General features: G+C 51.7%; 1 protein-coding gene across 1 annotated transcript; it reads left to right on the top strand.

Moving 5' to 3' along the window:
- Positions 1-1,691: 1,691 nt before the first annotated feature.
- Positions 1,692-19,421, top strand: LOC143641505 (uncharacterized). The gene is made up of 5 exons (XM_077109005.1): positions 1,692-1,737; positions 1,842-2,168; positions 6,309-6,619; positions 18,660-18,953; positions 19,404-19,421. Exons 1-5 carry the CDS (start codon positions 1,692-1,694, stop codon positions 19,419-19,421), a joined length of 996 nt encoding a protein of 331 aa, XP_076965120.1.
- The last annotated feature ends 3,629 nt before the right edge of the window (positions 19,422-23,050 follow it).

A 23,050-nucleotide genomic window follows, 5' to 3' on the forward strand; every position in this document is an offset into this window, starting at 1 on the left:
TTGTGAGGACAATGATGCACATTAATCATTCTATCCCTGGACACAAAGTTTTCACGTCCATCTCATAATGCAGAACACATTCAGTCCTCATTCTTGAGACCCTAAAGGCATAAATGCTACAGCAGAGCTCAGAAGTACAGTGCAAAGACTCCTAAAGATTCAGGGAAAACTCGACTCTGTGCCTTAAAATCAAAGGCACACACTTCTATGTTCTATGGCAGGAGTGAACATTCTCATTTCAAAAGGAAAAAGACACAGATATGATGAGGGGGACTAAAACCCAGCAGGACTGACATTAAACCCACTGCTCCAATTCTGTCCTCAGGGTCACTGTAGGGGGAGAGAGGTGAGGGATCTGGGCAGGCCCACCACACAGCCCAGCTGGATGCAGTCCCCTGGCCTCCCTCTTAGTGAGCTTGGCCTGCAGCCTTCAGCCTCCTGGACAACTTCTGCTCACTGCTGGCTCCTCTGATCCAGGGGTCTCCTCAGCAGCCCTGACTTCACCTCACAGCCCCATGCATCACCTGCCAGGGCTGCCAGCAGGGACTCTGACCCCTGACCCCCATCTGACCTCCCAGCCCTTCCTTTCAAGTATCCATGTAAGCCTCCCTGACCCTGCAGCTCTCACAGTCTGCCCCCTGCAAAGCCAGCAGGGTGTGGCTGAGGACAAGGTCACCCTCAGCAGGGAGCAGGTCCTGGCCTCCCTTGAACCAGGGCTGGGAACCTCTGAGCCCCTTGCTGGCTGAACAGGGGAAACCATGCCCTGGGCAGTCCTGGGTCAGGAGCCCAGAGCTCTCTCCCACAGGCCCTGCCCTGGAGGGTCTTTCAGATCTTCCTCTCTGCCTCTGAGCTGGGGAAGCTGGGCCTTGTTGATCCCTGGGGTCCTGAAACACCCTCCATCCTCTGGGTGCAAAGCCCTGGGCTGCTCCCAGTGGAGCTGCTGGCCTCACCCTCCTGGACACAGCTCCTGGGCAGCACCACAGTGTGCTGCTCTCCCGGCCAAAGTGCAAAGCCCCAGCTCTGGCTGCACTGCCCCTCTCTGCCCCTCCCTGTCCTGCACATGGCCTGACATCAGTCAGAGGGTCACACACCAGGGCCTCCCCTGTGCCCTTGAGATTGTCCAGCCACAGTCTGCTCCAGCCTGAGTGAGTCCAGCTCCCACCAAGTGTGGATCATCCACAAATCAGGTTCTGAGGATGTCACTAAGAGTTTCCACCTGTGAGTTGTAGGAGGTTCAGGGGACCACACCTGTCCAGGGTAAGAGCAGAAGCCTAAATACGCAACTCCCTCTTGCCAGATATGAGCTGTTGGGCACAGTGCATCACCACTCAGGCTTCTGTGTGATTTCAGAACTGCATCATGGAATTGACCCTGATCCCTCTGTCATGATTATGTAGATGTGGAAAACACATTAATGGATGATGTAGGCAGAACAGAAAAATACACAAAAGCAGTTTTACTTTCTTGAATGCTGCTGTGTGCTCCTAACTGCACCTGATGTTCACCTCTACCCTAAATACTCCTCTAGGAGGCCTCCACGCAGAGCTGCTATATAGCAGGAGGACATGCAAATAGGGCCTCCCTCTTCCCTTGAAAACCAGCCCACCTGACCCTGTAGCTCTGCACAGGAGCCAGTCCTGGACTCCCAGCTCAGCCCACTCAGTGATCAGGACTGAACACAGCTGCTCACCATGGAGACTGTGCTCAGCTGGGTTTTCCTGGTGGCTGTTTTCAAAGGTAATGAATGGAGAACCAGAGATCCTGAGTGTGTGAGTGGACAGGAGTGAGAGGGAGAGTGGATGAGTGCCAGTGTCCTGACCAGGCTGCCTCTGTGTTTGCAGGTGTCCAGTGTGAGGTGCAGCTGGTGGAGTCTGGGGGAGGCCTGGTGCAGCCTGGGGGTTCCCTGCGACTCTCCTGTGCAGCCTCTGGATTCACCTTTAGTAGTTATAATATGTACTGGGTCCGCCAGGCTCCAGGGAAAGGGCTGGAGTGGATCTCATACATTAGTTATAACAGTGGTACTATTAAGTATGCTGACTCTGTGAAGGGCCGATTCACCATCTCCAGAGACAACTCCAAGAACACCCTGTACCTGCAAATGAGCAGTCTGAGAGCTGAGGACACGGCCACCTATTACTGTGCTAGAGACACAGTGAGGGGACCTCAGTGTGAGCCCAGACACAAACCTCCTGCAGGGTGCCCACGGCCAGCAGGGGGCGCTCAGCACAAAGTGAGCTCAGGTCACCCAGGAGCAGGAGCAGAGCAGGGTCAAGGGCTGGATTCCTACACCTGGGGGCCTCTCATGATCCAGTTTCCCCAGGGTCTCTGTGGAGTTGTGGTCTGTACTAATCCGTGTTGTCTCTGAAGATAGAAATTCTTTTTTCAGGGTGTATTTTCCTGTTTTCATTCCTCCTGGTACTTACACATAATATTGTGGTTCATTTTGACATAATCCACAATCACACAGTGTAATTTTCTCCACTTTGTCTGCAGTACTTCCCCTTGCCCTTCCCTCTCCCTCCATGTGTTCCTTCCTCTATTAGCTGATCTTCCTTCTATTTGTTTGCACTTTTTCTTTTCATTAGTGACAGGTATTTACATGGAATTTGCTCTGGTGTGTTTATTTGTGCAAATGGGCATTTTGTTCAATTTCTATCCATCTTTTTTCCCCTCTCTCCTCCTTCACCCTCCATTCCCTTCCTCTACTCACCTGCTCTCCATTCTATTTAGATGTTACTCTGTCCCCTTAGTTTGCTGTTCCTTCCACATCTGAGAGAAAACCTCAGCCCTTGATTTTCTGAGCCTGACTTATTTCACTTCCTATGATGTTCTCTGCATGGCCTTTCTCTCGTCCAATGAAGAGGTCCACAGAACAGGGTAGAGGAGAGTGTGGCTGCGGAGTTGCTAATCACCACCCCCAAAGACCAAGGAGAAATCAGGTCTGATTTTATTGCACAGTTACCATGTATATATACTCAGGCAGCAGCTAAGCAGAGTACAAGCAGCCACCAATACAATTTCTGGTCAACTGTCCCTGCAGTGTCCAATTGAAGAGTGGGCCATGGAGCTAGTGCAGGGACTGCAACACTCAGCCTCACGCCCAGGGCTGTGCCTACAGGGTAAGCAGTTTGCCACTTTCATGCCTAGCATGGGGGAGGGGTTTGCCACTCAGATGTCCTTAACTTATGCCATGTATGCAGTACTCTATGCACTTGTCCCCACAATTCTCCAATTCCACCAATTTACCAGAAACACTCTCATTTAATTCCTCTTTATGGTGAGTAACACCCCACTCTGTACACACCCCACATTTTCTTTACCCATCCATCTGGTGACAGGCATCTAGCTGGGTCCACCCCTTGGGTGCTGTGAGTTTCTGCTATAAACACTTGTGTGGCTGTGTCACTACAGAATGCTCAGTTTACATCCTTAGGACTGTAACAAAACGTGGAATACCTGGTCATTGGTGGTGTCCTAGTCAGCTTTTTTGCCGCTATGACTGAAAGGTCTAACCATAACAACTTAGAGGAGGAAAGGTTGATTCGAGGGCTCACAGGGTCAGAGGTCTCAGTCCATGGACAGCAGGCTCCATTCCTCAGATCTCAAGGTGAGGATGAACATCATGGTGGAAGACTGTGAGGAGGGGAGCTGCTCCCATGATGATCAGGAAGCAGAGAGAGACCCTCACCAGATACAAATATATACCCCAAGGCAACCCCCATGCCCCACCTCCCCCAGCCTCACCTGCCCACCTTCAGTCACCACCCAGTTAATCCATTACAGGGAATTAATTCACTGATGAGTTAACGTTCTCTTAAACCAATCATTTCAACTCTGAACAAAATCAACAAAATGAGACATAAAATAGAAGGAATTGTGAGAGACACTTCTGAAGTTGAGAAGATTATTGGAAATTATTTTGAAAATGTATCCTCCAGTAAACTAGAAAAATTTCCAAATAGAGACAAAATTCTAAACTCTTGTGACCTACAGAAATGGACACACAAGAGTATACAAATCTAAACCAGAAAAATATCAAAGAATGGAGACCAGCCATTAAAGTCATTTGAAGACAGAAAAGCCCAGGAACAGTGAATTATGAGAGAAATTGAAAAAATCTAAGGCTAAACTCCTCATATTACTATATAAGAATGAAAAAGAGAAAACACTGAAAACACATTCTATAAAGCTAGTATCCACTTGATGTCCAATCAAGCACAGGCACATCCAGGAAAGCCAGCAAACCTAACCCTAACCTTAACCCTAATCCTAACCCTAACACTAGTAGAACCATAAAATCTTGATCAGAATAGTAATGCAGGCACAGCCTCAGTGAGGGAGGAGCTGGACATACATCAGGTAGGGCCATATGAAGCACAGACTCGCTGGAGCTCACTGGCTCACACCCAGCACAGGTCAAGTAAGAAAGAATCATATGAAAGGCCCAAGGTCCCCGGGTGAAGAGCTGAGATAATTAAAAATGTCTCTACTTTCACCTATCTGGAAGAACAGCAATATAAATCAGATGATTTGCCAGGACTCGGAAAGTTCACCCAGTGGCACACACAGCTTTACAGGTGGTGAAAACATGGAGACCAGCAGTCTTACCTGAGCCACCCCAGGACCAGGAAGAGGGTGCTGCAGGCTCAGTGTTTGCAGGGAGTTCATGGTCAACTGCCGCAGTCTCTGGCTGGGCACAAATCACGAGTCTCACACAGCTTGTAGATTCAAACAGCAATTCTTTATTCCCGAACTCACACCGGCCGTCTACAAACACATTCTTGGGGAATCCATGTTCTCTGCCCAAATCCACACTCTGCCCAAATCCACTACTCCTGGGCTTCTGTCTCCCAAAATATACTGTCTGACCCTAAGAACTCAAGAGGAACTCAGCAGCAGGATATGCCCTATTCTAAAGGGGGAACACCCTAATCTCCTATTATGCTAAACCGGGGACACCCTAAACACGGATCCGCCCTGGTCCTTGAGCAAGGTCACCTTTCAAGAGTCCTTCCACTAGACAGCATGGGAGTAGCTGGCAAGGAAATTGTCATACCTACTTGGCTGATGGCTCCCAGCAGTCAACTCCACAGGGAACAAGGAGAGGAGCCCACATGTCTTATTAGTGGGCTGTGCTCACTCAGTCAGGCAGGAGGTCAATTCCTGAACCTCATCAGGAGGTCAGCAACTACACCTGCCCTCTCAGTGACCCCATCTCACTAAAGACAGTGTCCACTGTTCTATCCAAACGCTGGGCTGTGGGCAAGGCAGGTCTCACTGTAGTGATGCTGCACAGGGAAGGGACCTGGCCTCCTCCCTCACCCAGCCTGCCCTGCATGCCGTCCTGTCTGCTGTCAGCCTGGCTCTGCTGCTCTGGGGCACTCAGGGGCTCTCAGCCTCAGGCTGCAGCTGAGAGCTGCCTCTGCTCCCAGGACTCCCACCTGGACCAGCACCTCCATCCTGTCCTCTCCTGGTGGAAACCAGAGGGCAGGACAGGTGAGGGGAAGAGCTCAGGGCAGATTCCCACCCACTGCTGTCCACAGGCATTGGCTGGACAGTCAGGAGGACAAGCAGGACAGAGGGTGGGGAGGGCAGTGGGCACACAGCAGGAAGCCCCTGCCCTCCTGAGACCCTGCTCCCTCCTCTCCTGCTCAGTCTGTAGCCCCCAAATCTCACAGAGATGAAAGAGAAGAACTCGTCCTGAGAACAAAGGGGGGCTCTTCTCCTGGATGTGGGGAACCCCATCCTCAGCCCTGGGCTCTGTTCAGTCATCACTGAGGGCTTCTCCTTCAGGGCTGGGAGGTGAACCTGGGCCTCTTGCATGCTGGGCACGTTCCTGCCACTCTGAGACCCTCCCAGGTGCAGGAGGAAGGGCTTGGAGGAGGCAGGGCTGGGCTCAGGAGGGTGGGCTCCCCCTCTGACAGTCTCCAGCTCCCCTGAAACCACCTGCTCTCCTCTCACAGGTAAAGCTCCACCTGGGTTCCAGACAGGGACACATCTCAGGGGCACAGAGGACCTGGGCAGCCTGACCCCAGCCTCTCCAGATATCAGAGGAGCCTCACCCACATGCAAATCCCTCCTCCTGCTCTGGGTTCAAAGGCCCTCTGGGCTGTGGGAGCTCCCAGCTCTCTGCTCAGACAGGGCTGAGGTCTCTGGGAAGGAGGTGTGGTCTAGAAGATGAGGCTGCTGGGTCTTGTCCTGTGCCTGGTCACAGCTCCCCAAGGTGAGTGTCCCCAGTGTCAGACCTGGGTCCATGGGGAGGTTGTGACTGCAGGTGACTGACAGAGTGTGACTGTTCTTGTCCCCAGGTGTCCTGTGCCAGGTGCAGCTGCAGGAGTCAGGACCTGGCCTGGTGAAGCCCTCGCAGACCCTGCCCCTCACCTGTGCTGTCTCTGGATTCTCCATCACCAGTGGTTATGGCTGGAGCTGGATCCGTCAGCCCCCAGGGAAAGGGCTGGAATGGATAGCGGAAATTGATTATGATGGTGATACTTATTACAACCCATCCCTCAAGAGCCGAGTGTCCATCTCCAGAGACACGTCCAAGAACCAGTTCTCCCTGCAGCTGAGCTCCCTGACCACCCAGGACACAGCCATCTATTACTGTGCCAGAGACACAGTGAGGGGACCTCAGTGTGAGCCCAGACACAAACCTCCTGCAGGGCACCCAGGGCCAGCAGGGGGCGCTCAGCACACAGGAGCTCAGGTCAGCCAGGAGCAGGTGCAGAGGGAGGTGGGGTCCCTTCACCTCAGTCACATATTCTCTCCAGGCAGCTCCTTCTGGGGCGCGACCATCCATAGTCTTCTGGAGATGCCCGTGTCTCAGGACACCACAAACTTTTAAGTTCTTCCATCAAGTTTTCCATAAAGAAGAAAGGCTCAAATATAAGTTTTCTGAAGAGGACGTTGGTTACCAGAGTGTCTGCAACCTGGTGCCATTTATGCAAATCTGTGGCATTTCATTTCCCCTCTACATCACATGGATCTCCAGGGTCTCCCTTCCAACAGCTGACTTCCATTATTATATCATATTGTCCCCATTATTGTATCATTTTTTCATTTTATTTCTATTTGTCCTTTTTTATTTGTAACTTCTGCATTCTTTTTGACAAAGTGATAGAAGCATGAAACATAAGTTGTCTGATTCAGGTCTCAATATGTCCCTTTATCCCCCCTCTCCCCTCCTCTTGTCACCTCCCCTCAACTCTACTGATCTTTCTGCAATTTAATGATAGATTTTTTTATTAGTGTTTTCTGGATTTACTGATGGGGGTCATCACTTACCTGTACTAATATGTAAATAAGGAAGACTGCTAGGATTCATTCCACTGCTCTTCCCCTATGCTCTCCCTCCTCCCTTTCCCAAAATGAAAAACAAAAAGTGCTGGAAACATGGTTCTGGACTCTGTATTAGTCCGCAGTAAAAGTCAAACAAGAGGAGGACTCATGCTCCTTGGTTTTATGTCAATAAACTAGGTTCTCAGTAGAGCAAGTGCTTCCTGCAGAGGTACATTTGGGACCTCACTGGGTGGTGTTACTTGCTGCTCAATCTACTACCCATTTTCCTTCCTGTGACATAAATATGACTCTTCTCCATCGTCTCAGCTCTCCATCACACCCACAATTATCATCTGTTAATTCCCTGATTATTTCTGCTACTTGGGATTGAATCCAGGAGCACTTCACAATGAGCTGCATCCCAAGGTCCCTCACAAGGGACTCTGCATTTGAAACATGGTCTTGCTAAGAAGCCCAGCTGGCCTCACACCTGCAATCCTCCTGCCTCAAATCCTGAGGAGCTGTGATCAGAGGGGTGCCTGATCACGCCTGGAAAACAATTACATTATTAATAACTACAAGGTTCTTAACCTATAATCAACACAATGATATCCCACCTGAAAACTGAGGATTTCACCTGATGCTTTAAGTCTTGTCTCCTTTGCCTCATTGATATCTTGGTACTTGCTCTGAGGGCCTTGCTCAGGTCCTGCCTCTGCCTTGGTGGATGCTGGCATCACTTTCCATAAACAGGACACCTGCCATTTGCACACACTCTGTATTTGACTGCTTAAGCATGCTTTGTGATTATTAAATTTACACTTAGTTATGTAAGTTAGATTTTGGGGATCCACATATGAATATGTTTTAACGGACATGAATACACAATGAATTGTTGTGTGTCCTTGTCTTTCACAACTGTTGGTGTTTGATGATCAACTAATAGCGTTAGCATCTCTCTCCATCAGACAACAGCTGGCCATTCCAGCTGTATTTTCACACTTACCCTGAGACCTAGCTCCCTGACACAGGGGTGCCAGGCACCATGATGGATCCCAGGCTGTGCACACGCAGCTGTCCATCACCTGTCCCTCCTGGGTGTGGGGAGCCCACCAGCTGCTCTGCCCCAGTCACTGTGAAGCACAGCCTGGCTGTGGGCCACAGGTGCCCTGTGAGCTGCAGAGCCTCAGGACAAGGCCCTTTCTGTACGTGGCCCTCACCACTCCCCTCACCCTCACCCTCCCTGCGCCTTCCCATCTCCAGGGGCCACTGTCCTCTCTCTTTCCAGGACCTGATGCAACCAAACAAAAACATGAGTGATGGTGTGGTGATGGTCTCCCTCTGACTGACCCATTTCAGCTAGGTCCATGTGCTCCAGGGCCATGCCCAGGGCCAGCAGGGACAGGTTAAATTACCTTCTTCTCTGTGCACAGCATATTTTACACATATACACATATACAAGGGACAAAATGGTGATAATGAAAAGTACTTCAACAACCGTGTTAATGAGTTAATGACAGGATGCTTAGACTCCATGTCCCAACTGCTGTGCACAATGAAGAGAGGTCCTGTGCCCAAGCCTCAGGCTGTCCCACCCCATGTCTTGCTGGTCTCAGGACATGCTACACAGAGTGAGCTCTCTTGCCTGTTTCCCTCCAAGCTGGCCCTGTAGCTAGTAGAACTAGAGTACTGGAACCTTAGGGGACTTTCTCCAGTACTCTAGTTCTGCCTGTGCCCCAGGACTACCCAGTGAATCTTCTGGAATCAGGGTAGGGAAGACCAACCTCCACACTCGGGCACCCTGTGTGCCTGCAGAGTTAGCCCCATGGGAGCTGCCAGGTTGGCAGTTGGGTGTTGATCTCCAGACCAGAGCTGGCTCAGACCCACACTTACTCATCCCCAGGGCTGGATCCCCATCCTTGGAAGTTGTGTGTCCACCTCAGGCCCCAGCCCTGTGTGTGCTGAGTCCAGTCTGTGCTGCCTGAGCAGCTCCTCCTCAGCTCTCCTCTGCTGGACTTGTGGGGTTTCCTCTTGGAATTTGTTCTGGTAACTCCCTGGGACATGGTCACTGACTGATTCTTGGTGGCTGAGTGGAAACTGCTCGGGACCTGCTCCCTGTCCTGGTGCACCTGATACTCACTGTGCCCCTCTGGTGCTTCCCTGTGCTGCATTTCTGTTGGCTTCTGTCTCTCAGTTTCCACCTCCAGCCTCTGCTAACTTCCTGATCCTGGGATCTGGAGAAATTTTCCTTGCAGATCTCAACATCATAATCAAATGACTTTATGATCTTTGTGGTACCAGGTGGACCCCAGGGCCCTGTGCAAGGTGGAGCCTGTTCTACCTGTGGCCACACTCCAGGGCTGTCATTTTAGTTTGTGAAAAACAGCTGCACATCTTGGAGAGGCAGGAGCAGAGGTCCAGGTGCCTGAGCATGGCCTGTTGGTCAGCTCAGGACACATGGTCCACCCATCACCCCACACTGTCCCTCCTGGGAGGAGAGCCCTCCTGGTCCCTCCTGCTGGCTCTGCTGGGTCTGCAGGGTGAGCGTGCTGCCCACAGCCACCCTCTGGGTGAGGACAGACAAGTGCTCCTGGGTCAGCCTGGCCATGTGCCTCTTGTCTCAGCCCCTCCCTCTCCTGACCTTGCTCACCACCCCAGCCCCTGTCCAGCTCTGCCCCTGTGAGGCCAACTTCTTACATGGACAGGAGACTGAGGCCAGGAAGAGGCTGTCCTTCAGGCCTGGCCTTTCTCCTAGCACTGTAACCTAAATTGGGCTCCTCAGCTGTGCACCCCTGTGGCAAGTGCCTGAGGCCATCAGCGCATGAAGAGGAGGTTTCCTTTGGCTCCTGACTTCCAATGTGCTCTAGTCCATGAAGAGAGGAGTCCACTGCATTCACACCTTTCCTGGGTGTGCCAGGGAAATGCAGGGAGTCCACTGTGGGGACAGCCACTCACCTAGTGTGAAGGACTCCAAAGGGAGGGAAGCAGACATGGGGTCTGAGAGTCCCCTGATAGGGCATGTCCACAGTGATTGACAGAATTCCATGAGTCACCATGTCCTAAGGGATCCCGACTCCCTCACAGTACAAGGGGCTGAAGAACATCCTTAGCACATGGAATTTTGAAGGACAATGATGCACACTAATGATTCTATCCCTGGACACAAAGCTCTCATGTCCATCTCATAATGCAGGACACATTCAGTCCTCATCCTTGAGTCCCTAAAGGCACAAATACTTCATCTTAGCTCAGAAGTCCAGTGCAAAGACTCCAAAAGATTCAGGGAAACCCTACTGTGTGCCTGAAAACCAAAGAGGGCTTCCATACTCCCATGTTTTATGGAGGGCTCTTGGCAGCAGGGACTCTGACCCCTGACCCCCATCTGACCTCCCAGCCCTTCCTTTCAAGTATCCATGTAAGCCTCCCTGACCCTGTAGCTCTCACAGTCTGCCCCCTGCAAAGCCAGCATGGTGTGGCTGAGGACAAGGTCACCCTCAGCAGGGAGCAGGTCCTGGCCTCCCTTGAACCAGGGCTGGGAACCTCTGAGCCCCTTGCTGGATGAACAGGGAAACCATGCCCTGGGCAGTCCTGGGTCAGGAGCCCAGAGCTCTCTCCCACAGGCCCTGCCCTGGAGGGTCTTTCAGATCCTCATCTCTGCCTCTGAGCTGGGGAAGCTGGGCCTTGTTGATCCCTGGGGTCCTGAACCACCCTCCATCCTCTGGGTGCAAAGCCCTGGGCTGACTGAACACAGCTGCTCACCATGGAGAGTGTGCTCAGCTGGGTTTTCCTGGTGGCTGTTTTCAAAGGTAATGAATGGAGAACCAGAGATCCTGAGTGTGTGAGGGGACAGGAGTGAGAGGAAGAGTGGGTGAGTGCCAGTGTCCTGACCAGGCTGCCTCTGTGTTTGCAGGTGTCCAGTGTGAGGTGCAGCTGGTGGAGTCTGGGGGAGGCGTGGTGCAGCCTGGGGGTCCCTGGAGTCTCCCTTCAGCTTTTATATTGACCTTTAGTGACTACTGGATGCACTGGGTCACCAGCTCTAGGAAGGGGCTGGAGAGAATTTCAAATGTTACTAGTGTTAGTGGTGATAGCCCTATTACCCTGATACCAAAAAGGGCAGATTCATAATCTCCAGAGACAATGCCATTTGCTGTACCTGCAAAGGAGCAGTCTGAGAGCAGAGGACACGGCCACCTCTTTTTTTTTTTTAATATTTTTTGGTTGTAGTTGAACACAATATCTTTATTTCTTTATTTATTTTTATGTGGTGCTGAGGATCGAACCTGGGCTGCGCACATGCTAGGCGAGTGCTCTACTGCTGAACCACAACCTCAGCCCGTGGCCACATCTTAATGAGCCAGAGACCTTTGGGGAGACCTCAATGTGAGCAAGACACAAACCTCTCTGAAAAGGCGCCATGAGCCAGCAGGGGGCGCCCAGCACACAGCGAGCTCTGGGTCAGCCAGGAGCAGGTGCAGAGGGACCTTGAGGGCTGCTCCCCTGTTGGTTGTGGAGGTTCCTCTCTATCCCAGGGTCCCAGGCAGCAAATTTCTCTAGTTCATGGTTCAGTTTTATATCTGAAGATTCTGAAGAAGATTTCACTTTGTTATTTTGCAAAGTGACAGGACAAAGGGCTGTCAGAGCCCCAAATTACAGGCTTCATTTAAAAGCTGGTTCCGTCCACACTGTTGGAGCTTTGTCTTCACCCATAGATCCCCAGGGATCCTTTCCAGATAGAGATTCCTGGTCCTCTGCTACACTTTTAAATTGGTATAACCACTGCAACAGAGCAGAGATTCACCCTGTACAAGCTCAGGGTGAGGCCACACCTGCTCCTGTGAGTGATGTCACAGGAAGCCACATGGTCTCCTGAGCCCTCTTCAGAGTTGAGGACAACACCTGCTGGGACACACCATCAGTTCCAGAGTGACTTGCTTCTCTGGACTCATTGTCAGACTAAATGGACAGTGGGTTGGGACACAGCTTACTCTAGGACACAGAAGGTTCACAGTCCAGGTACATCACCAATGGCCACCAAGGGAGGGACTTATTCCATATTCTGTGCCTGAGGCCAACCAGTAATCAGAATTTCTTCCACCATCAGGTCACAGAGACTCAGGAGGGCTCCACAGTCCAGCACAGGGCAGTGTGGCCCCCATCACAAGTGTGCACAGGCAGAGCTCATGGAGCCTGATCCCTCCAAACAGAAGAGCCCTTTAGCAGAAAGAGCAAGAGGAGAAGGTCCCCAGAGGTATGGGGGCTCATGTGCCTTGTCCTGTCCTAAGCCCTGTGTTAAGACCTTCCTGCAGAATCAGGAGGGACTTCTCATGACATTCCACTGTGACGTCCAGTCTGTGGACCATCCACAGACACACAAAATATAAGGGACACTTTGAGTCCCCCACAGTGATGTGCACGGAGATGTGGGTGGGTACCGCAGAAGTCAGCTGACCTGGGGAGCAGGGGAGAGAGCTGAGTCAGTGTCGGGCTCTGCAGGGAAAGCTCCACCTGGATGCTCAACATTAGCCAGCACCAGAGGAAGAGGCACCCAGGGCTTCCTCAGCCCTGTGCTAAGAAGTGGGCCGAGGAGGTGAGCCAGGGGTGTGGGCTCAGCAGCATGTTCCGGGTCATGAATGCCCAGGTGATGATGGCCGAATAAAACCAATCCAAGCTAACTAGTGAATGTGGCATTGGCTGTCCTCCAATGATTGGTACAGTCTTCCTGTGCAGCATCTGAACTTGGCCTTGTCTTTCCTGGGATTTGACACATCATGTGACCTGTGTGTCTGTCCCTGCTCTGATCAGGCTGCCTGCCGCTCCTAGGCTCAGCTGGGCAGGGGGCACACTTCTGGAAATGCATGCATCTGCCCCTGCATGTCCCCCTGTGACCAGGGAAATACATACAGGTGGCCTCATGACCACTTGTATTCCTAAGGCTTCAGAAAGACCTGGTTGAGCAGGTGTTATATCTTTCATTCTCCCCCCTCTCTGTCACCCATAACATAAATAATTCTTTCCTAAATGGAGGCTGAAGAGTCCCACAAGCTCCTTGCTCTTTCCACCTCAGGAGTGCATTCACTGCACCTTGGTCAGGTGTTCCTGGAGCAGCTGGGCCTCCCAGTCCTGGGGGCTGCATGGTGCTGGGGCCACTCTGGCAGCCTGGACAGCTGAGGGGCTGCTGGCAGAGCAGCAGAGGTGCAGTCCATCTGTCCCCAAGGGCTGCCTGGGGTGGGCCTCCAGCAGGCCCAGGTCAGCAGTGCAGCAGGCCCCATGAGTGGAGAGGTGGCTGTCAGATTAGAGGACAGCACAGGGCAGGCAGCACCTGGGGACAAGGGCAAGATGCTCTCAGCACTCCAGGATCTTCTTTTCACTCCCACAAGGACTCAGCAATGGCTGCTCAGGGCCTGCTCAGCTGCCCTGGGGACCTTGTTAGGGGTTATATGTTTCTGCAATGCCACCTGGGGTCCTGGGAAAGGTGTGTGGCACTTACAGCTGGCCCTGCTCTCAGCATGTCCTGCCACTCAGGGAGGGCCCAAGGCTCTTCCCCCCTTTGTACAAGTGTGGACTGTACAAGTGTACTCCTTTGTACAAGTGTACTCCTTTGTACAAGTGTGGACGCCAGCTGCGTCCTGTGTCTGCAGGTGGATGGACAGTTCCTCCCTGACCAGCACACAGCTGGGTAGGGAGCTGAAGGGAGCAGCCATCCAGCTGCTTCCCAGGACCCTGGTGGGTCCCTGCATGGCTCTGTGCAGTGGAGCCTGGTGTGGAGCCCAGGCTGGCTCTGCTCTGTCCCCACCACTGCTGGGGCCTGTTTCCCAGAAGGTCCCAAGCTGTGCTGAGGGCTGGGGCTCAGTGGCTCCAGCAGCACAGGTGCCCCCTGTCAGGGGTGAAGGATGATTGACAGCTCCCTGTGTGGCAGGGGCAGAGGCAGCACCTGCACAAGGGGCCAAACTGAGGGTGGCTTCAGAGAGGTCCAGCCTGTCACCCATGTGCTCTGTGTGGTGGGGGCAGGATGAGCCCTCCCTCCCTCCACAGAGCTCTGTCCTGCACCAGTGGCCATAGACTGACCCAGGCCTATGGGCAGGGAGAAGAGCAGGGGCCTCTGCAGCTCCCTCATCCACTAAGGCAGCCTCCAGGCACCTGGCCGTGTAAACTAAAGTGCAAATTTCACATGTGCTAAGTGTGTGGACGTTTTTGGTTCAAGAACATGCAAACACACAGAAAGCATCCTTTGTAAACATCTAGAAAGTAACTGGATTACAGGTTTACATTTGAAGCACAAGTCCACAGCTTTTCAGATAAAAACAATAAATAAATTTTTGATGGTTCAGTCTGACAGCGAACTTTCAGATGTATGTCAAGATACAGAGGATGGGTCCCTGAAATTAATGTCTAACCTGCAGGAACTTGGGCCACTCAGAGGCAAGGGAGAACGTGGATGCCCTGGTTCTCCCAGTGGGCACTGGGCGCTCAGGTCATGGCCTGTCCAGCTCTGTGCTTCATAGCACCTAGGTGAGCCCAGCCAGTGTGCCTGCTCCCCTGCCATAGGGCTTGTCCCCTTGGTCCTGGCCACAGGCACGGCTTCTCCTGCAGTCCTGAGCTTAGGACTTGGAGAGGCTCTTCTGCAGACTCGGATGTTCACCTCACAGGGCAGTATGACTGGACACAGTGTGCATGACAGCAACCACTGCCATGGGAGACCCTCACCTACCACAGGACCATAGTGCTGGCTCTTACTTGCCACAGAGGAGTAGTTTATTATGTAGTCACAGCAGCTGTGGCTCAGTGTGTCCAGGGGCAGTGTGGCCTCTGTGGCTGCCCCTACAGAGGTCCAGTGCATGCATAGAGATGGTGTCCATGTGCTTCTCACAGTGACAGGGACAGAGTCCAAGATCTGTGGGGCATGGCAGCATGACACAGTCCTCAGAAAACACAGAAACCCCAAGGACAGGAAAGGAGCCCTGCAGGAGGGAGTCCCTGCAGAGGCCTCCACAAGGTCATCCTCAAAGGACTGAGGCCCTAGGGACACTGCAGTGCCCCCAAGGAGGAGTGCAGAATGCAGCCAAGGACATGGCCAACTCATACTGTGCAGAGCCACTCAGGGGACCTCAGTGTGAGCCAGACACAAACCTCCCTCAGGAGGCACCTGTGGCCAGCAGGGGGCGCTCAGGAGCAAGGAGTTGCTGATTGACTAGTGGATTTTTTCCAGTTGTGGTTCTCATTTTCCTGTAAAGTGACACACTTCCTGAGAAAGGCCCCCACAGTTATGCCTCTGGGCCTTCAATAGATGTTCATCAATTTAAAAAATAATGATTAACTGGTTGATGGTGTAACCTTGAATTCCTTGGTCCTCAAAGGAGTGTTCAGAGAGCAATATCTTCATGTCTCATGTACATAAATTCTAAATTTATAAAGGTCCCTGAACATACAATATACGTCCTCAAAGAGTAATTTGAAATCATTAAAGTTGCAATTATTGCCTTTTACAGCTGGAGATTAATTGATGGCCCAGAACACCTGGGCCACTTTGCACAACCACACAGAGACTCACAGTTTCATGTGCAAGCTCCCAGTCTCAGGCTACCTGTTCCTGGGTAATTCTTCTCCCACCTGACACATCAACATGGTCCTCCCTGTGACATCTTCCCATCCTCTGTACCCTGCGTCTGTGTGGAAACAGGAGGTGCATTCTGCACGCTCCACATGCAGACCACAGGCTTGGCAGACATGGTGCTGGTGCTGGACAGCAACAGCCTGGACACGCCTCGCCCCTACCTGCACATGAGCGTCTCACACAGTCGGTTATTTCCCTGGGATCTTTATGTCAATATGAAATGAGGAGATTAAATCCCCTGGAAACTGACCAGGTGGAGGGATTACCAGGACCAGACATTTTCTGTCATTGTTCACATATGAGGTGGCCCACAAGCTCACGTGTGAGACAAAGGAGAGAGGACTAGATTACCAGAGCTCACCTAAAGTGGATTAATCCACTAACATGGATTGTGTTGCAGCCACTGTAGGCAGGAGAGGTGGGCTGGAATACTTGGATCACTGAGGTTTGCCTCTGGGGGACACTCTGTGGAGCTCACCTGCTTCCTGGTGGCCATGTCCTGAGCTGGTTTCCTCCTCCACGCCCTTCTGCCATGGAGTTCTCCCTCCCTGGCCAGAGCCAAGGACTTGCCTCCATGCACTCCAACCTCCTAAGTCATGACCCAAAAGAAGCTTGTCCTCCTCTGTGTTCTCAGAATTTTGGTCAGGTGACAAAACAATGTATAAACATTGATATATTTTTAGGAGGTTTTCTTAAGGCCACATCATACATCCACTAAGTTTCTCTGATTTTCATGAACACTTTGTGCTGAATGGTGAAAGCAAACTGAAGCCCTGGAACAGGTGAGGTGGGGAAGACCTCACACCTGGCACAGGTGAGGTGGGGAAGTCTGTCACATGGAGGGCTCCAGGATCCCCAGGTCAGGAGGTGGGGTCATCTTAGGAAGCCTCCTAATTAGATACCTGGAAGAACAGATTTCTAATCAGATGATTTTCTAGGACTTGGAAACTTCACCCAGGGGCACAACTGGATTTGCAGGTGGTGAAAACATGGAGACCAGCATGTGGGGGGCCGTGACACTGAATGCCTAGCATTGTTCTTCCCATAATTAGAAGAGGCTCTGTCGGTCACTTTCGTAGTGGCCTGGACACTGCCCAGATCCTCAAGTAGCAGAATGTGTCTTCATGCATAGACATGCCTTCCCCCAGCCCCAGGGGTCGAACTACCTAACCTGTCCTTGTAACCCTTGACCTTTTTTGGATGGAACATTTTAAAGAATGAGCCCCCCCCCCCCAGTAAAAGCTCATTTTCAAATGTGCTAGGTCTCCCTCGCCAGCCCCTTGGGACTGTCCTCACTCTCTCATTTGGGGAGCTTGAGGCCAAGAGCAAAGGAGCCATCCTGAAGTTTCATATGAACGTAAAGTGTGTGTCTGTGCTTTATTTGATATCACAGGAAATTCCCATGAGTGACCATAAGTTTACTTGCCCCCTGCTGGTCAGGTGTGGCACCAGCAGGGTCTTACCTGAGCCACCCCAGGACCAGGAGGTGGGAGCTGCAGGCTCAGTGTTTGCAGGGAGCTCATGGTCAACACCACAGGGAACAAGGAGAGGAGCCCACATGTCTTATTAGTGGGCTGTGCTCACTCAGTTAGGCAGGAGGTCAATTCCTGAACCTCATCAGGAGGTCAGCAACTACACCTGCCCTCTCAGTGACCCCACCTCACTAAAGACAGTGTCCACTGTTCTCTCCAAATGCTGGGCTGTGGGCAAGGCAGGTCTCACTGCAGTGATGCTGCACAGGGAAGGGACCTGGCCTCCTCCCTCACCCAGCCTGCCCTGCATGCCGTCCTGTCTGCTGTCAGCCTGGCTCTGCTGCTCTGGGGGACTCAGGGGCTCTCAGCCTCAGGCTGCAGCTGAGAGCTGCCTCTGCCCCCAGGACTCCCACCTGGACCAGCACCTCCATCCTGTCCTCTCCTGATGGAGACCAGAGGACAGGACAGGTGAGGGGAAGAGCTCAGGGCAGATTCCCACCCACTGCTGTCCACAGGCATTGGCTGGACAGTCAGGAGGACAAGCAGGGCAGAGGGTGGGGGAGGGCAGTGGGCACACAGCAGGAATCCCCTGCCCTCCTGAGACCCTGCTCCCTCCTCTCCTGCTCAGTCTGTAGCCCCCAAATCTCACAGAGATGAAAGAGAAGAACTAGTCCTGAGAACAAAGTGGGGCTCTTCTCCTGGATGTGGGGAACCCCATCCCCAGCCCTGGGCTCTGTTCAGTCATCACTGAGGGCTTCTCCTTCAGGGCTGGGAGGTGAACTGGGCCTCTTGCATGCTGGGCACGTTCCTGCCACTCTGAGACCCTCCCAGGTGCAGGAGGAAGGGCTTGGAGGAGGCAGGGCTGGGCTCAGGAGGGTGGGCTCCCCCTCTGACAGCCTTCCAGCTCCCTGAAACCACCTGCTCTCCTCTCACAGGTAATGATCCACTTGGGTTCAAGACAGGGACACATCTCAGGAGCACAGAGGACCTGGGCAGCCTGACCTCAGCCTCTCCAGATATCAGAACAGCCTCCCCCACATGCAAATCCCTCCTCCTGCTCTGGGTTCAAAGGCCCTCTGGGCTGTGGGAGCTCCCAGCTCTCTGCTCAGACAGGGCTAAGGTCTCTGGGAAGCAGGTGTGGTCTAGAAGATGAGGCTGCTGGGTCTTGTCCTGTGCCTGGTCACAGCTCCCCAAGGTGAGTGTCCCCAGTGTCAGACCTGGGTCCATGGGAGGTTGTGACTCAGGTGACTAACAGGGTGTGACTGTCCTTGTACCCAGGTGTCCTGTGCCAGGTGCAGCTGCAGGAGTCAGGACCTGGCCTGGTGAAGCCCTCACAGACCCTGTCCCTCACCTGTGCGGTCTCTGGATTCTCCATCACAACCAGTGGTTATGCCTGGAGCTGGATCCGTCAGCCCCCAGGGAAGGGGCTGGAGTACATAGGGCTCATATATAGTGACGGTAGCACTAACTACAGCCCATCCCTCAAGAGCCGAGTGTCCATCTCCAGAGACACGTCCAAGAACCAGTTCTCCCTGCAGCTGAGCTCCCTGACCACTGAGGACACAGCCACCTATTACTGTGCCAGAGACACAGTGAGGGGACCTCAGTGTGAGCCCAGACACAAACCTTCTGCAGGGCACCCAGGGCCAGCAGGGGGCGCTCAGCACACAGGAGTCAGGTGCCACCTTCAGAGCACAGAGGAGAGTGGATGCTTTCTCTCCAGGTGATCAGCGTCTCCCTGGATCCCATCATGGAGAACCTGGAGGTCTCTTCTGCCTCAGATCATCCCATGCTCTTTTCTTATGGAGTCAGGAGTGTCTCTCTCCACCTATCTCAGGTAAGAATTTTGAAACCTTTCCTGACTTCCTTCCTGATGAGGTCTTGTCATCAGAGGTGACAAGAGTTAAGGGAACTGAGACAAAGGCTGGGGACTTATTTTTCCCTGAAGGAACTTCCTCAATAGGCAGCTCCATGGTTCCCCTAAGAAGAGTCCCCGCAGGTTGGGGTCCCATTCTAAACTGCTTTTTCTGGTCTCTTTATAGGGGCCACAAAAATCTTAGCCTGGCATTTTGAAACACATTAAGCGCCTGGACTGTCACAGTTAAAAACTCTTTTAGGTTACCTCTAGTATTTGGAAGTGGTTCTGTAAACCCTTTAAGTTTTGGGAGGTTTTGTTGTTACTGTGAGTATCTGGGGCTGAGAGACAAAAGCCAAGTTTTCTAGACAAAAGGATACTTTACATATCTTAGAAATGATGATCCTAAAAACTCTCTAGTTCTAAGCTGTCCTCTGTAGGAACTGACTGTCTACTCTGCTAGCCACCTGCCCACTTCCTAAATGAAGGCAATCTCCACATGCTTTATGACCTTTGGCTTTTACTTTTAACATCTGTTGGCAGCCCTTTCAATGCAAGCTTTGGTCAGCCCAGTTGGAAACCTTTTTAACCATTGTTTTTTAGGTAGGTGTCAGGCCAGGTGGGATTAGGTTTCCCATAAGGAGGCTAACAGCCAAAACAATGGGCAGAAAGAAAAGGAAGGTGAGAGACAAGAATTTATCCAGGCAGGGAGTGTGACTGAGTCCAAAGGTGGGGGGTCACCAGTCCCTGTCTTGTCTCACTAAGTTGGGGAAAAAAGTTACAAGCAAACTGAAATGGAGACTAACCTAAACAGACAACAGGGGAACACACTGTAATAGCACCAACAAATAGGACAGGACAAAAACACAAGTCAGTCACTCTCCTCCACATAATCCCAGCCTCCAGACCCTCCTCCAGACCCTCCTCAGGATCCACTCTGGGAGCTCTGCTGGGTCTGGACCAAGGCCTCCTCAGGCTCAAGGTCTCTTTACACACCTTTGGGCTTTACAATCAAGCACCTGAAACACTTGGAAAGGTTTGCAATCAAGTGCTGATGCACCCCCAGAGGAGCCCCTGACACACTTCAAAAGATTTACTATCAGGCACTTGGAACCTCTAAGGGTTTACAGTTAAGTCACAGATAGAGCCAATGAGGGACCTCCCAACACATGCACTTCTGTTGAAGTCAGAATTAGGCAGTCAGTGTAGACAGGTAAATCAAGTCAGGTCCGTCAAGGAGGCCAATTTGAGGGAGTCTGGGAAGTTGGAGACTGTCCCCTGAGGGATTTTAGGTAGAACCTGCCCTGCTCCAACCTGTTGCCAGGGTAACCTGCCCCAGGAATTGCCCTCCCTCCAGGGAGCTCCAGGGTTGTTAAAGTGTCCTTGTCTCCTCCACCTGCCCTTCCCCCTTCAGCCCACCTGGTCCCACCTGCTGGCCCTCCCACCCAGCACTCCTGGGCCTAGTCATGTCCATGGGAAGGAGAAAGATAAGGGGGAAAGACGGAGAACAAAGGAATCCTGGGACATAAAAGTGCAGAACACCTCATTTCTTGGGATACCAGGACACCAGCTAGGGCCCCTTCTCCCCAGCGGGAGAAGTCTAGGTCACCCTGTCTAACCCAGCCCTGCTTCACCTGCTGGTCTCCCTGTGCTTCTCTAACGTCCACACTTCACCCTGGGGGAGCAGACTCCTCACCCATAACCTGCAGTATCACTATCCTCCTTCAAAGCCTCTGCATTTACAGATGTGCATCACACCAGAGCTTTCAAAGGAAGACTCAAATCAGTCACCACAAAATGTCCAGCACCTCACAGAGAGCTCCAAAACTAGATGTGGGGCCACCTCTCTCTACTTCAGAGGGTCCAGGATTCCCATGTGCCTCAGAGCCACATCTTGACTCCAGGGTTCATCTCACTGGGGCCTTCAAAATGTTCAAGTCAGATTGCAATAAATCTCCATGTTGATCTTAAAGCAGGAGGTGGAACATTTGTTCACCAGTTGGAGGTTCATATCCACCAGCTGGTGGGACAAGGGGTAGGCTGCAAGTCCACACCCTTCAACCCCATCCTGGGATTTGAGTACACCTTTTATAGTCCAAAACCACATTAAAGCATAAGGGGTTGCTGCTGTATTTCAAAACCATAAATAAACATCATGAGATCTAAAATTATAGGCAGAAAAGAGAGTGGGCCAACACGTCCCCAGTTGGGCACAAGTTAAAGATTGTTACCAATGTCTACACAATCAGTCTCTGACAGGGCACATGTCCAAGGAAAACAGCAACCAAAGGAAGAACACTTTTATTATATAAGACTTGCCACTGTGTGTTGCCAAACATGCTAAGCAACTGTTGATGGGGACAGAGGAGGGGCTTTCCTGGGAGAAGCATGTGTTACATGATGTGGGGTCTCAGGGCAAAGTGGAGTCGGCTTGGTCATTGCCCATATAGCCTGGCCATAACAATACAATGTACAATTTTTTGTGTCTTAGGGAACAAAATCATATTTCCAGACTGTTGCCACAGATCCTTTGACTAATCCAAACCATTCCTAAAGGGAAACCTAAACTGCTTGCCCACATCGTCCCCTGTCGCCCAGAATCAGCCAAGGCTGTCACCCATTTCCCCTTACAGCAGTCAGGGTTCCATTTTCAGAGGGGGACTGATGTCAGGTGGGGGTGGCACAGGTCCTTCAGTGTAGGTGACAGTGACTGGGTCAGCAAGATGGGGGCTGACTCTGCAGGAGACAAAATGCTAACACCTCCAGGGCACCTCCCCCTCCAAGCTGCCGCCAAGGTTCCCTGCCTCCAGGGACCTGCTCCTCCTGCTAGGATTGCTAGTGAGTAGCCCTGGGGCTCCCTTCCTGCTGCACCCCTGGGGCGCTCCTTTCCCACCCTGGATCCCTCCACCTTTTGTGTCACAGGGTCAGGTTGGGAGGAGGAGGGGGTGAGACTAAAGGAAATCTAAACTCTATGTAAGGGGCAGGACCCCCACTCCCTCAGGCACCAACTTGGACCCCTCCTCTGCAGAGGACCCTCTGTCCCTCTCTCTCTGTTCTATTTTTTAAATAAAATGTTTTGCTCTTGCAAAAGAGTATATACTGCATCTGCATTCACAGGGCATTTTCTGAGTGCTTCAATTTCCACAATGTTCTACTTCCTGTGTCCTCTGCCTCACTGAAACCTCAGGACTGGCTCAGGGGGATCAGTCAGCAGTTTCCTGAGCCCTGGTGGATACTGGGGTCACTCTCTCTAAACATGACCTCCTTCATCAGCAGAGAGTCTGTTTAAGACAGACTTAAGAGTTTAAGCCTGCTTTTCTGAGTATAATATTTGAATGTATTTATGTAAATTAGACTTCAGGAATTTGTAAGTTGAAAAGGTTTTTTTCTTTCATATCTAATTAATTTTATCTAAACAAATTAATTATTCCTCTTTTAAGTTCCAAATATAAACATAAATATAAAACATATAGGCTCATATATAATTCAATAAATACATTTTCTTTAAAAATTTTAAATAAATCCTGAAAGGATATCAACAGTTTTAAATTGAAAGACCCCAGCCCAGAAACCCCAGGCCCCATTGTGAAACCATCAGGGCGTGTTGCTAACCCACTAAACAAGGGAGAGGTCTATCTGTTAATCAGTTAAGGGTAGTCTATTGTGAAAGGACAGGATGGTTGGAAAAGAACAAAAAAAAAAAAAAACCAGGTCCCAGGGCATTCTTAGGCAAATAGGAACTGATAACATAAAGTGAAGAACAACTTTGCCCTTTAGGTAATCTATATGCTGGGTTCAAAATAACCAATAAGAAACCTGTTGCTTACCGCGCGC

This window comes from Callospermophilus lateralis, chromosome 3 (genome assembly GCF_048772815.1).
Source record: "Callospermophilus lateralis isolate mCalLat2 chromosome 3, mCalLat2.hap1, whole genome shotgun sequence".
Taxonomy (NCBI): domain Eukaryota; kingdom Metazoa; phylum Chordata; class Mammalia; order Rodentia; family Sciuridae; genus Callospermophilus; species Callospermophilus lateralis.

Excerpts from the sequence above, each read along its gene's own strand:
- LOC143641505 (XM_077109005.1), top strand. The coding sequence starts at position 1,692 with ATGGAGACTGTGCTCAGCTGGGTTTTCCTGGTGGCTGTTTTCAAAG. Across the intron at positions 1,738-1,841 it reads CCTGGTGGCTGTTTTCAAAG|GTGTCCAGTGTGAGGTGCAG; the intron begins GTAATGAATGGA and ends CTGTGTTTGCAG. Across the intron at positions 2,169-6,308 it reads CACAGTGAGGGGACCTCAGT|GTGTCCTGTGCCAGGTGCAG; the intron begins GTGAGCCCAGAC and ends TCTTGTCCCCAG.